The sequence below is a fragment of the Melozone crissalis genome, unplaced genomic scaffold (genome assembly GCF_028551555.1).
Source record: "Melozone crissalis strain CALT ecotype California unplaced genomic scaffold, PUWL_Pcris_2 ptg000027l_1, whole genome shotgun sequence".
NCBI classification, from domain to species: domain Eukaryota; kingdom Metazoa; phylum Chordata; class Aves; order Passeriformes; family Passerellidae; genus Melozone; species Melozone crissalis.
Window position 1 is genome coordinate 16,495,228 of NW_026535805.1, and position 12,303 is coordinate 16,507,530.

The window sequence follows — 12,303 nt, forward strand, 5'->3', positions numbered from 1 at the left end:
TGCCTGCTGTGTTCAAGTTGAGGAACTGTTATAGGATCATGAAGATTTGAGCATCATTGCATGTGCCAGATGTTAATGCTTTTTACTGGGATGTTCTGTCAAGAGCTTGCTGGCTCTGAGTTCGAGCTAAAACTCATTGTTTGATTTCTGTGTAGCCGAAACTTCAGGAATATGATTAAGAGGAATGTGATTTGGCTGGGATTCATGTGTGTTTTAAACTTTGCTTCTGTGCCTTTTGAGAGTGAGGATTCACTTCTGAAAATGAGCTGGGTTTGGAATCAAGATACTTCATCCTTATTTGCACACTTGTGGTCGTGTAATACACAAACTGCCTCAGACCTGAGTCTGTGCAGAGCCAGTTCAGCTCTTGATCCGATGCGCGGCTGATCTGTGTGCTGCAAACCCAGCAACCTAAAACCTTAATGGACTGGTTTCCATGGGGCTTTGTTCTGTTTGCATACAATGTTAAAGTGATGGCAGAAAGGGTGTGAAGTGAGGCAGGGATTTCCGAGTCTGAAATGTGCTGCTGCTGCAGGTGAAGCTGTGTGACTTTGGCTTTGCGCGCATCATTGGTGAGAAGTCCTTCCGGCGCTCTGTGGTGGGCACTCCTGCGTACCTGGCCCCCGAAGTGCTCCGGAGCAAGGGCTACAACCGCTCCCTGGACATGTGGTCAGTGGGGGTGATCGTCTACGTCAGCCTCAGTGGCACATTCCCCTTTAATGAAGATGAGGATATCAACGATCAGATCCAAAATGCAGCTTTTATGTACCCACCAAATCCTTGGAAGGAAATTTCTAGTGAAGGTAAAGAAATTAATTTTCTCTGTTAGAATGTTTGTGTATGTGGGTAATGCTTTCAAATGCTTAAACTTCAAGGTTCATTTAGGAAGGAGTGTGAAAAATATTGATAGTTTGAGTTTAGTAGACTATGCCAAAGTAGATAACTATGAGATAAATATATTTGTGAAAGATAAATTGTGGAATACATTTGCTTTAGATAATTTTCAGGGCAGGGGAGAGGGGAGATTTAGCAAGAAATACAAATTTCATGCATGATGAATGGGATGAGTAATCTGACACTTGCCAAAAGTCCCAAAGGAAAGTTACTTCATGTGTGGGTATTTGCTGAATGCTGGTATATTTTATCTGAACTATAATCACAGAAATGGTTCAAAGTTGAATCTGGAATTTTAGCTTGTACATTAGGAAGTACAGATTTAAGTGTCAACCTAGAAGTTTACAAAGCTGTTCTCTAGAGCTCTCCAGTGCCAGCTTTGGTTGTGTTGTTACCATGTTTGTTTAATACATGATTAATACACGGGCAGATGTGGAAGGACCTATACAAAAGTATACAATAGTGGAAGTACCTCTATTATTGTGGAACACTGGATTATGCTCAAGCTTCTTAGCATATCTGAAAATCACTAAAAGCAGTAGGGAAAAAGATTAACGAATAACACAGTAAAGCTTTTAGTGTTTCCATCAAAAGTAGGGGGAACTTACTCCATACCTATTTTGTAGCCACATTTAACATAAACAAAGCTAAATAGAAAATTCAAGAGCTTGATTAAATGCAAAGGAATTCAAACACAATTCACACATAAAAAAATAATTTCTACTGCAGTATGTGAATGATGGTAGAGGTGATTTGTGTTTTAACAATATAATTTTTGTTCTTCTTTGCCAGCCATTGATTTAATAAACAATTTACTTCAAGTGAAGATGAGAAAACGTTTCAGTGTTGACAAATCCCTCAGTCACCCATGGTTACAGGTAAGCCCATCTGACTTTTTCACTATGTTTATAATGGGTGAATAGTTTTTTTGGCTGAAATCCTTCAGAGGCCTTTGAAAACTGCAAGTGTCACATTCTGTTAACAAGCATTCATGAATGCTTGAACATTTCTGGTTTTAGCTTTACATTTGATGTGCTCCAGGGTTCTGACCATCTATGAATGCCTTTTTTCCTCAAGGGAAATTTGTCTTACTGTTTCTGCCACCTTTTCCTTTCTGTCTGACAACAACATGGGTTTATTCTCCTGGCTTCCCCCCTGACTGTGGGCAATGATGAGTGCATGAAGCCCTGTGATGTCAGCATGGAGGCAAACATTATTTGTTCAGTGCTGAAATGGACACACAGCCTGGTGTGTGCCACAACTTGTAGTCCCTTTAGAAAAGATTTGTTTGGCATGGACTTTATCTGCTGCTTTGACAACCTTAGATACTAGCCTATTTAATTCTGAACTATTCTTTGTGGATAATGTTGGGGCTTTTTACTTTTTTTTAAACAGATCTTGTTGGTTGTATCTCGTGGCTATTTACACTAAAAATGGACACAAACTGCAGAACTTATCTGTGGGAATGTAGTGCTGCTGTTTCTTAAAACTGCTTCCTTCAATCTCTTTTACTCCTTAGGATTATCAGACCTGGCTTGACCTCAGAGAATTTGAAACCCGCATTGGAGAGCGCTACATTACCCATGAGAGCGACGATGCACGCTGGAAAGAACACGCTTACGAGCACAACCTCGAGTACCCCCAGCACTTCATTATGGCTCCCAATCCAGATGACATGGAAGAAGACCCTTGATTTGTTTATTGTGCTAAATTGCAGCAAAGAAGGATGCTCCAGGCAGAAACTGAAGAAAGTGGAACAGCTATTGCTCTTTCCAAATGCCGTACACGTAGTTTGGTGTGTGAAGCCCCAGAGGATCCTCCATTGCCATGGGAATAGACTGCTGTCTGCAAACTTTTCTCCATCCCTGACTTTTACTTGGAGAAGTTACTGAACCAGTGGAATACAGAGCCCAGTTGGGTAGCATTTCACCCAGCTGGGTGGCTACAAAGCCATTACAGAGGTGTAGTGTGTACAGACTGAATGGTTTGTGTTTTTCAAGGGTTTTTGTTTTCTCATAGCCTATGCAGTAAGTTTTGTAATAGTTTTCTAATCCCTATTTACTAGGCCATAGAGGACTGTTTTCTGTTACTTAGATACATCTCCCGTTTCTCAGACTGTGGATGGTGAAGAGACTCCATAAAGAAATCAGCACAGAATACCTTGGCTAAAGCAAAACGTGGTGGTTTAGTTGAATACAGCTTCATACATGAAGGAATAATTTGCTGCTGTTTAGACAGTTAAATATGTGTGTCTTGGCCCTAATTGAACTTCTTACAGAAAGCAACCAAAAAAAAAAAAAGGATAACCCCATAACTTCTTACATTCCTCTTGAAATGCTCGCTGACATTCTAAAGAGACGACAACCAAAGCTGTGCTAGGCTTTTATTTGGTCTGTTAACAAAAGCAATAAGCCACAACAGAGCGCTGCTGTGCAAGGCTGGCACGTCATTGATACACACCAAAGGCATTTTGCCTTAAAACTACACAAATAATGCAGAGAGCACACAAGACTTGATGTAGCATATCCTTTCACTCTGGAAGACCAGCTTCTAGCAGAAGGATGTGGAAAAATAGGGAAAAATACATGCAGCTTTCTTCTGTCATTTTGAGTAATAAAATTTTTAAATTCTTCTAATATTTTTCTAATTTTTTAAGGTTCCCTGGACTTAGATCAGGAGTAGTTTGTAGCCTGCTAGCTTGTTATGTTAACTCTGCTCAAAACCTAGAAGTAACAGTGGATAGCACATCAGCTGTTGCTTCTGCCAGGGCAGCTGGATTGTAGGAGAAAGGACTTTGCCTTCCCACCTTAACCTGCAGCCCCTCCCATCCTCTGTACTGTGCTCAGAACTGTTTGAGCTGAATGAAGAGTCCAAAAGCAACTCCTAACTCAGTTTTTTCTGTGCTCGTGCCTCAACTGAAGGATTCCCAATCGCTGATTGGACTTGTGGCACAGCAGAGGGGAAGCAGCAGTATTTGGAAATGATTCCCTTGGACAGTTCAAGTTAATGGTATTTCAAAGAAGTTTGAGGCTGTAATGCTAAATGCAAATGGAAGAGGTTTATTGGTCTTATTTTAAAAAATGAAAAGGGTGAAATCTTTCTTTTTTTTTGTGGGTAACAGTGTTGTGCTCCTGGACGGTGCTAGATGGCTGTATGCATCCCTGATGTGCCAAGCTGCTTAACTGGAGCTTAGTTGGAAATATTTCTAAAATACTGATACAGGCTTGAACTGCAAAGGCAGTGAGAGGCTTTGGGGTATCTCCTCTCTCCTACAAAGATATTTCTTTTTTTGTTTGTGTGTAGATAAGTATTTTTTTCTACTGTTTTTATTCAGGTAAGGAAACAGGTGAGCAGATTTCTAAGTTGTTAGATGTACCTAAAATGTTACATGGTTAGCTCAGAGCTGGCAGCTGCTTGCAGTAGCAGTGACCTGGCAGTGGTCAGTGGCAGCTGCAGAAGGATGTGCCCACAGGCAGGTCTGGGTCTGTAACTCACTCTTGCTTTCCCATTGCCCTTTATCTATGTGCCACTGCATTTTGTAGGTGTCTGTGTTGGCAAAGGCTGAGCTCTGCATTCTTAACCCTGTTTAGAGAGGGTTTCAGGACTGATTGTTCACAGAGGCACTGCTTTTCCTCTGCAAGCAGAGCAATCACCGCTGACATTGGTAGTTTGGTATTTGCCTGCTCTTGGCAAGGAAAGCAATGCTGTTGAAAAACTTGCAGTGCTCAAGTGACCAAATTTCAGTGAAGCTATTGCTATATTCCATCCTAACTGTAATATGTAGATACAGTTTGGTTTTAAACTTCAGATTTTTTACTTGAGCTGTTACTTCAGGTTACCTATGGGTTTGTTTCTTGTGTTGTTGTAAGGGAGGAAATAAAGCAGCTCAGTCACTTGAAAAAGCACAACAGCAATAGAGGAAGGAGGGGACAATAATGAAGTAGAAGGCATGGCTTTTGTCTCTCCCCATGAAGTCTGCTCTGCTTTAAAATATTATATGAACTATTTATTCTTCAAGTTGTATTAAAATAAAAATAATTCTGTTGGCCTTTGGAGGAGATTGCCTGATCATATGCAGACTTATGGAGCCAGACAAGAGAAGCCACAAGCAGGTAGCAGTCAGGAAACCAAAAAAAATCAGGCTTACATCATGAGTAAAATTCCTAGAGTAGTAAAAATAGCTGAGTTTTTTATTCCCGTTTTTCTACCTTTACTGCAGACTTTGACAACAGTAGGTTACAGTGTTTAATACCCTTACCCCTAGATGAATTAAGTTGCATTCATTCAAGCAATAGTGCTATGGTGATGCTAGAAAAAAGCTCATGTAAAATTTATAGCCTCAAAATGACACTGTCAAGTACTTTTATATTTTTATACACCCCATTGTTTGTAAATATCCTCTGGTAAGCTTGAAAATAAAATTTATTTCCCTATCAGACTCGTTCTTTTTTATTTACGTGAATTATCTCTTCTATCAAATGTTCTTAGGAGTAAATGGTTCTCTATTTTCTTGTTTGTGGTTTTATTAAATATGTCCTGCTGTGGAAATTCAGCCAGCAGGAACTCCTTTTACATGCATCCTGTCACTATTCTCTTTATAAAAATATCTTCAGAGACGTCAAGGCATCTAGATTTTATTCAAGTACCAAAGTATACATTTGAATACATTTAAAGTATCCTTAGTGCATGTTTGTTACTGACAAGTTTTGATTCCACTAGCAAACATTTCACTCTGTTCTTTCATTAGACCCCCAAACCACTGTTCATTCTCAGTGTTCTGGTTTCTGTGTGTGCAGTCTTATTTCCACTCGTACTGCTTTGAGTAGGTCAGTCCAGAGGTTTGGTGGGCTGCACCACAATTATTCTGAAACAGCCATCATGCATTTTGTGATAGTATTTGAAATTACTTTAGTAACAGTTCATTAAATCCAGCAACTGGTGGTAGGGGAGGCTTTGATTCTGGCTTATCTTTCTTGTCAGCATGTACAAGTCTGTGGTGAGGCAGCAGGGCAAAGAAATTAAAACAGTCCCCCATCTTCTCGGGATTCATCAGCATGTCATAGCTGTGAAGTAACTGCTCACGAGTTGCTGTGTCACCTGAATTCTGCAAGAGCACCTGGAAAAAAAAAGCAGGTTAGAGCCCCTCCTGCATTCCTATGAATTCCTGCATACTTGCAATCCCTTCTTGCATCCTTTTCACTGAACAGTGCTGTGATGGTTGGTAGAACTGGTGAGATCACCAGTGGTGACCCACAGCCCATACACTGATGCAAGTTTTGCATTAAGTGCTCCTAAATATAATATGATCAGTTTACTTTCAGCGATCTGGAGTAACTTACATCTAGCAGAAACAATGTGCTGATCTCACACCTACGTGCTATTTTGAACAACTTAATTTTAAAACCGAAGATTTTTACTAGAGCTCTTGTGTTGCTTAAGAGTATTGCCTGTGGATTGGGAGAGCTCTGCAGCTGTGAACACTCTCGTACCTGCAGTCGGAGGTCAATGCCCATGTTCTTTAAAAACTCCCTCTGTTTTATGGGGCCTAAGGTAGCTGTTTTTCCCTGGGCCATCTTTCGAAGGTAGCTGAAATCAACATCTGCTGTCAGGTCTGCTGTACCTGGAGCACTCAGCACATCGTGAAGTTGGTGATTCCGGAAACCCTGAAAATGAAATTGGAAGATTACACCCAGCTGTAGTCCAACCATCATAGCTGGAGACAGCAAAATTAAGCTGTGCCTTTGAGTGGTGACAATAGCAAATTACACGTGGAAAATTAGAGATAAATGTAGCAAGAGCTCAGATTAGCCTTTCCATCTGATAGAAACCCTTCTGGGTACTGATTAAACAGGAATTACTCAGTTCTATGCAGTTTTTGCTATTATGCCCACTAGGAAGTTTATCTTACAAGAACCTAATGATCAAAGATAACAGAATCTTTTGGCTTATTGCTGTAGGTAAATGCCTTACCCGGAACGTGTCAGTTTTGGTTCCGTCGTGGCCGTAATCTGCGACCAGAGCGGCCCCACCATCCTTCTCTATCCGAGAGGCCAGCCTCTGCACAATGACACCAGCCTCAGGACACACTTCCACGTGGTCTCTTGTTTCTTCTGGCTAGTGCACAGTTCAAAGACCAGAACACCTGTATTAGCAGACAAGCACAAGGCAAGTATCCCTCACACCTGGTGTCTTGGGGCTGTGGCTCTGCAGGGACATGCAGGTACAGGAGGTGCATTCTAGGCTACCTACACTGGCTTGAGCTAGTTTATACTATCACTCATTCTCATTTAGTATTTTCTGAGTGCTGGATTTCAGTACTCTCTTCAATAACCTGTAGTGAAATGCAAATTTTTCTATCAAGAATATCTGTATCAGGTGAAACTTCCTTACTGTGGTACTTAAGGAAAATAGTGCTTCAGCTGTGCACACCCTTCTGAGAGGCCTTCCTGTGTGAGACTCTGTAGCTCTGTTTAATCTCCAGTACCTAATTTAGTGGCTCTGAGTATCCAGTGCACTTCAGGAAGAAACCACAGTGACTCTCCATTAAAGGCCAGGCAGCTGCCCTGAGTACCCTGCAGCAGGCTGAGAGCTTGGCTGGGGCAGGGCCACTCTTGAGATGGTGATGCCACACACAGTGGAAAACTCTGCCTGTCACTTGCTGCCTCAGTTTGCTCTCTGAAGCATTTTCTGTGTTCAAGCTCCTATTTTGTGAAGTTTGATACATGTGGTAATTTTTGTGCTGCAGTTTCACAGCATACAAAGCTAAATGCTTGCAGAAACTTTTAAACTCTATTAATTTATAGACTGAGAGCCCTCTTCTTGCTGTCAGAGTAACTGAGAAGCACTAAATGTACTTGAAAGAGTCAATAGAGGTGTAAGGATGAGCTCTGGGAGGCATAACCTCACCTGAATGAAGTTTAGTGTTGCAGGGGTCCTGGATGGTGACAGGACAAACCGCAGCTGGTCAGGAACTTGTGGGTCAATATCAACCAACACCTCACGCCAGCCCTTCTCCGTGCGCTGTTCAACGAGCCCGAAGCACTCAGGTTACACTCAACAGTACCACAGTATCTTGTTCATTTCATCGAAATAATATGTCAAGCCTTTTCCCAAATACATTGTTAACAACTATTACTCATTCTTCTTTAATTCCAGTAGCTGTCTTAGAAAAAGCTTGTGGTGGAGTCTCATGTGCAGAGCCAACAAATACAGGTTTAATTACACTTAAAAGGAATGAATGATGCTCTTAAGAAACATGCTGCCTCTTCTATTGAGAGTGCAACATTTAACTTATCAAAATAAAAGATTCCATTCTACTGGTGATTTTCATAAATTACTTCTGAATCGTATCTAGCCTCTATTTTGCTGCTCTCATTACTATTCAAGTGAAAGCCCTTCAGTCTTTTGTTAGTAGTATTGCAAAAAATCATGTGGAAATTAAAAGCTGCATTAATGTAGCATAAGGAATAAAAAACCCCAAAACCTTGAGAGTTATCTCAGGAGAAAGAAATCCTTAGCTTTCCTCAAGTTTTTCCATTCAAAAATAATTACTAATTTTACAGTTTTCAGCTGAATTAAGCCTTATTTGTCCAACTCAGTTAGAATTATTTCATCACCAGAGACAGGGCATGTGACTTGTTTGGCACTTTGATTCTGCTCTTCCTCAAAGAGAAAAAGTGTTTAAGCAGATGGTCACAATTAAAATAATAATCTTGCTATACCTGAAACTTATGTATTGGCAGGGCATCAAAGAACTCATGTGCTAGATAAAAGCTGTAACCTGTGGGAAGGTAAAAAAAGAATGTATTAAATTATTAATACTTCCAGAGCAGCTTCCAGTTTAAAATATTTTTATGATTTTTAATGAATTAAGCTAGTTAATGTGGTTGTGAAAAAATTATAATTACTTCCAGCTTGCACACATTAAAGATACCATTTCTACAGCTAGCTCTAGCTGCCAATCCATGAATTTCAGATCACTATCTTGTGAAAGAAGATTCAGGCAAAGCCAGTAAAGTGTTTTTTTTTCTCCCCCATGAAAAGAAAAAGTCAGAATATAGGAAATTGAGTAGCTATGCCCAAATGAAGGTAGACAGAATAGGTAGCAGTGATGAAAATGAACCAAGATCCTGCCTCAGACTCATACAAGTAAGAACAAGTATGTATATAACTACTTTTCTGTCTAGTGTGAAGGCTAGTAGAGATGCCCTCTGCTATCAAAAGCTGTCAGAGAAGGAAGGGCACCCTCCCTTTAATGAGGCATTCAAGCTCCTTACCTGGAGGCACATCTTGAATGTCTCTGTACCAAAAGATGGGAATTCCAGTCTTGCTAATGCCTTTCATGTAAGCAGACTCATCCTCAGGGCTTGGCTGCACCTTCCCTCCTGTCAGCAGCACTGCTTGGATCTCGCTGAGTTTGGGGCTCACTTCTACCAGGTGAACAGAGACATCACATTTACTAAGGACAGAGGAGAGCTGCTTGAAGACCTATAAAGGCAGATGAATTCTATTAGGTGCAGTCTTGTGCTGTGTACATCAAAGGTGTAAGTATTAACCTTCCTTCTCACTATTTACTATTCACTATTTACTATTCAAGGTAAAGGTTTTAGTTGGCTTTCACTAACAAAATCTCTCAGTTAGAGAGAGACTGCATTTTGCTCCTCCAGTAGGAAGTGTGAGTTTCTTCATAAGTCTTAATAAAGGACAACAACATGAAAAGCTAATTTGGAAGACTAGTATCAGCTCCTCTAAGACCTGTAGAAGATCTAGCATTAGAAGAGAAATGGTTCAGTTTTCCCTGCCACCTTGAAGAAGTGTTTGATATCCCACATTTCACTATTTTTATTAACATATATAAATAGAATAAAAGTTCTTATGTGGTGCTAAGTCCCATTAGCAATCTGTTTATGAACCAGCAGCATTTTCATTAAGACAGCCATGCAGGCATGACTGAATACAAAGCATCAACTCAAAAGAAATAAGGCCCTGAAATGCCCAAAGGAATTAACACAGTTTCATTCTGTGTTATTGCACTCCCCCATTCTCTTCCTTACACTAAGGTCTCCATCTCATTTACACAACAGCAACACCTTCCTAGATGGTTCTCAGTTTGGATAATGTTTCCCTACACAGAAATAATTTACAGTGGAATATTCCTGCCCTGCCCTTCTATCCAGTGGTGTTTGGAAGGTCACAGATGTGTCTGTGCAGTGTGCACACACTGGCCCCCAGTCTGCTTCCCCCTGAGAGCCCTGGTCCCAGAAACTCCTCCACTCTAATCAGAGCCTGAGCTGCCACCCTGACTGAGGTGATCTGGCTACCAGGGAAGGGTAAACCCTGGCAGCAAAACATCCTCCCTTCAGGTTTCACTGTGGAATACAGGCAGAAGGAAAGAACAGGATGTTCTCACCTACCCGCAGTATGTCCTCGGTGAGGGTGCCCCGCCCGGGGCCCAGCTCCACCAGCTGCAGGGTGCTCGGTTTGCCCATGGCCATCCATTCACTGATGTACCATATTCCTATTAGCTGCCAGTGAGAAACAGCACACAGGGCTACAGTAACAACTTCAGCACTTGGGGAAATCATGCCTGCCTTTTGTCTGATAATAACTTAAATAACATGGCAATATTCTGTCTCAGTATTTCAAAGTTAAGAAGAATTATGGTACATAACATCACATTCTTGTCTTTAAGTACTAACATTGGTCACATTGGTCATTGATTGCTGTCAGCCCAACAGAATGTCAGCCCATCAGTAAATGTGAGAAGTCTGTTCTGGCTAGAGCTACTTTCACCTAAGTGCAGGTCACTGCCCAGGTGCCTTTGGACAAGTGTTTTTTCTGACAATGCATTTACCAAAGCATCACTGAGAACAGGATTTAGCCAATCTTCACTTCTGGAAACGATACACAAACCAGATTGAGCCAGACCAAACTCTGGAGATTATTTTTGAGGAGAGTTTTCACACTGGAAAATCATCATAACTCTTTTTATTTATAAGCAAGTTCTGTATGAAAGTGAAGTGTTACTAAGCACAGATGGTGTTTCAGACAAAGGACTTTCAGAAAAACAAAACTCCCTTTCTTCCCTCAAAACCAATTTCTCTCTTGGGAAATAACTTGAACCTTATCATTGCTACTCCAGTGTTTTGACATTGATAAGGTATGTAAACACTGGCTTGGAAATCAGTTGCGATGGAAACTGGAAGGGATCACATTGGGCCACCTGGACCTGTTCAAGTAAGTCATCCTAGAGCACATGGCACAGGATTGTGTGCAGATGGTTCCTGAATGTCTCCAGTGAAGGAAACTCCACAATCTCTCTGGGCAATCTGAGTGCCAGTGCACAGTAAAGTTCTTCCTCGTGTTCAGGTGGAGCTTCCTGTGCATCAGTTCCTGCCCATTGCCTCCTGTGCTATTGCTTGGCACCATGGAGCAGAGCCTGGCTCCATCCTCCTGGCACCTCCCTTCAGATGCTCACAGACATTGATGAGGTCCCCTCTCAGGGCCTCTCTCCAGGCTGAACAGGCCCAGCTCCCTCAGCCTTTCCTCATTAGAGAGATGCTCCAGAGCCTCAATCATCTTTGTTACCCTCACTGGAGCCACTCCAGGGGCTCCACGTCTCTCCTGTCCTGAGGAGCCAGGACTGGACTCAGCACTGCAGATGTGCCTCACCAGGGCTGGGCAGAGGGGCAGGATCAGCTCCCTTGACCTGCTGGCACTGCCCTTCCTAATGCACCCCAGGATTCCATCGGCCTTCTTGGCCACAAGGGCTCACTGCTGGCTCATGGATGGCTTGTTGTCCACCAGGATTCCAGCCAGGCCCGCGTGGTTAAAGTACAACAAGTAACTAAGGACGCGAGGAGCAGCGTTACCTCTCCGAACACTTGGCTTATTTCGGGCGAGGTGATGAAGTCTCCGCTCTCGCCGACGCCGCCGCGCCGCGTGTAGTAACCCTGCGAGGGGGAAGCGGCCCAGGGGCCGCGGTGAGCGGGGCCCGAGGCACGGTCCCCCCTGCCCGGCCCGGCCCCGCCGCACCTGCCCGGGGTTGGTGAGCGCCTCCCGCATGTACTCGGCCACCGTGACCGGCCCGCTGGCCCGCAGCTTGCGCGTCAGGTGCCGCAGCATCGCCCCGGCCCCGTCGGCCGCCGCCGCCTCGCCCTCCGCGCCCGAGCAGAGCCGCGCCGCCGCCGCCGGAGCTGTGGGGAGAGAAGGAGAGAGAAGGGGAAAGGAGGGCTCAGCGAGGTGGCCCCGCGAAGGGCGGGAGGGAAAGCGGGGACAGGCGGCGCTCACCGCGGGGAGCGGTGTTAGGACGGGGCAGCCGCCGGCGGCCCGCCAGGAGCGCGCGGCGAGCGAGCGGCAGCACCATGGCAGCGGCTCCCGCTTCTCCCGCCGCTCCTGCTCCTCCTCCTC

The 12,303-nt window shown here is 43.3% G+C and overlaps 2 protein-coding genes across 2 annotated transcripts in view; one reads left to right on the forward strand and one right to left on the reverse strand.

The window, feature by feature from the left end:
• PRKD3 (protein kinase D3) overlaps positions 1-4,575 on the forward strand; it is a 42,714-nt gene extending 38,139 nt beyond the window's left edge. Inside the window, exons 17-19 of the mRNA XM_054279138.1 lie at positions 536-803; positions 1,687-1,772; positions 2,414-4,575. Coding sequence (XP_054135113.1) covers positions 536-803; positions 1,687-1,772; positions 2,414-2,587 — 528 coding nt within the window. The 3' untranslated portion in view covers positions 2,588-4,575. The remainder of the gene's footprint in view (positions 1-535; positions 804-1,686; positions 1,773-2,413) is intronic.
• Positions 4,576-5,557: 982 nt separating this feature from the next.
• NDUFAF7 (NADH:ubiquinone oxidoreductase complex assembly factor 7) lies at positions 5,558-12,033 on the reverse strand. Its single transcript, XM_054279147.1, has 9 exons — positions 11,929-12,033; positions 11,766-11,846; positions 10,308-10,418; positions 9,171-9,381; positions 8,616-8,674; positions 7,801-7,914; positions 6,865-7,008; positions 6,384-6,557; positions 5,558-6,010 (listed from the first exon to the last, which is right to left on the reverse strand). The coding sequence occupies exons 1-9, from the start codon at positions 12,016-12,018 to the stop codon at positions 5,798-5,800; spliced, it is 1,197 nt and encodes a 398-aa protein (XP_054135122.1). The 5' UTR covers positions 12,019-12,033; the 3' UTR covers positions 5,558-5,797.
• Between the last annotated feature and the right edge of the window lie 270 nt (positions 12,034-12,303).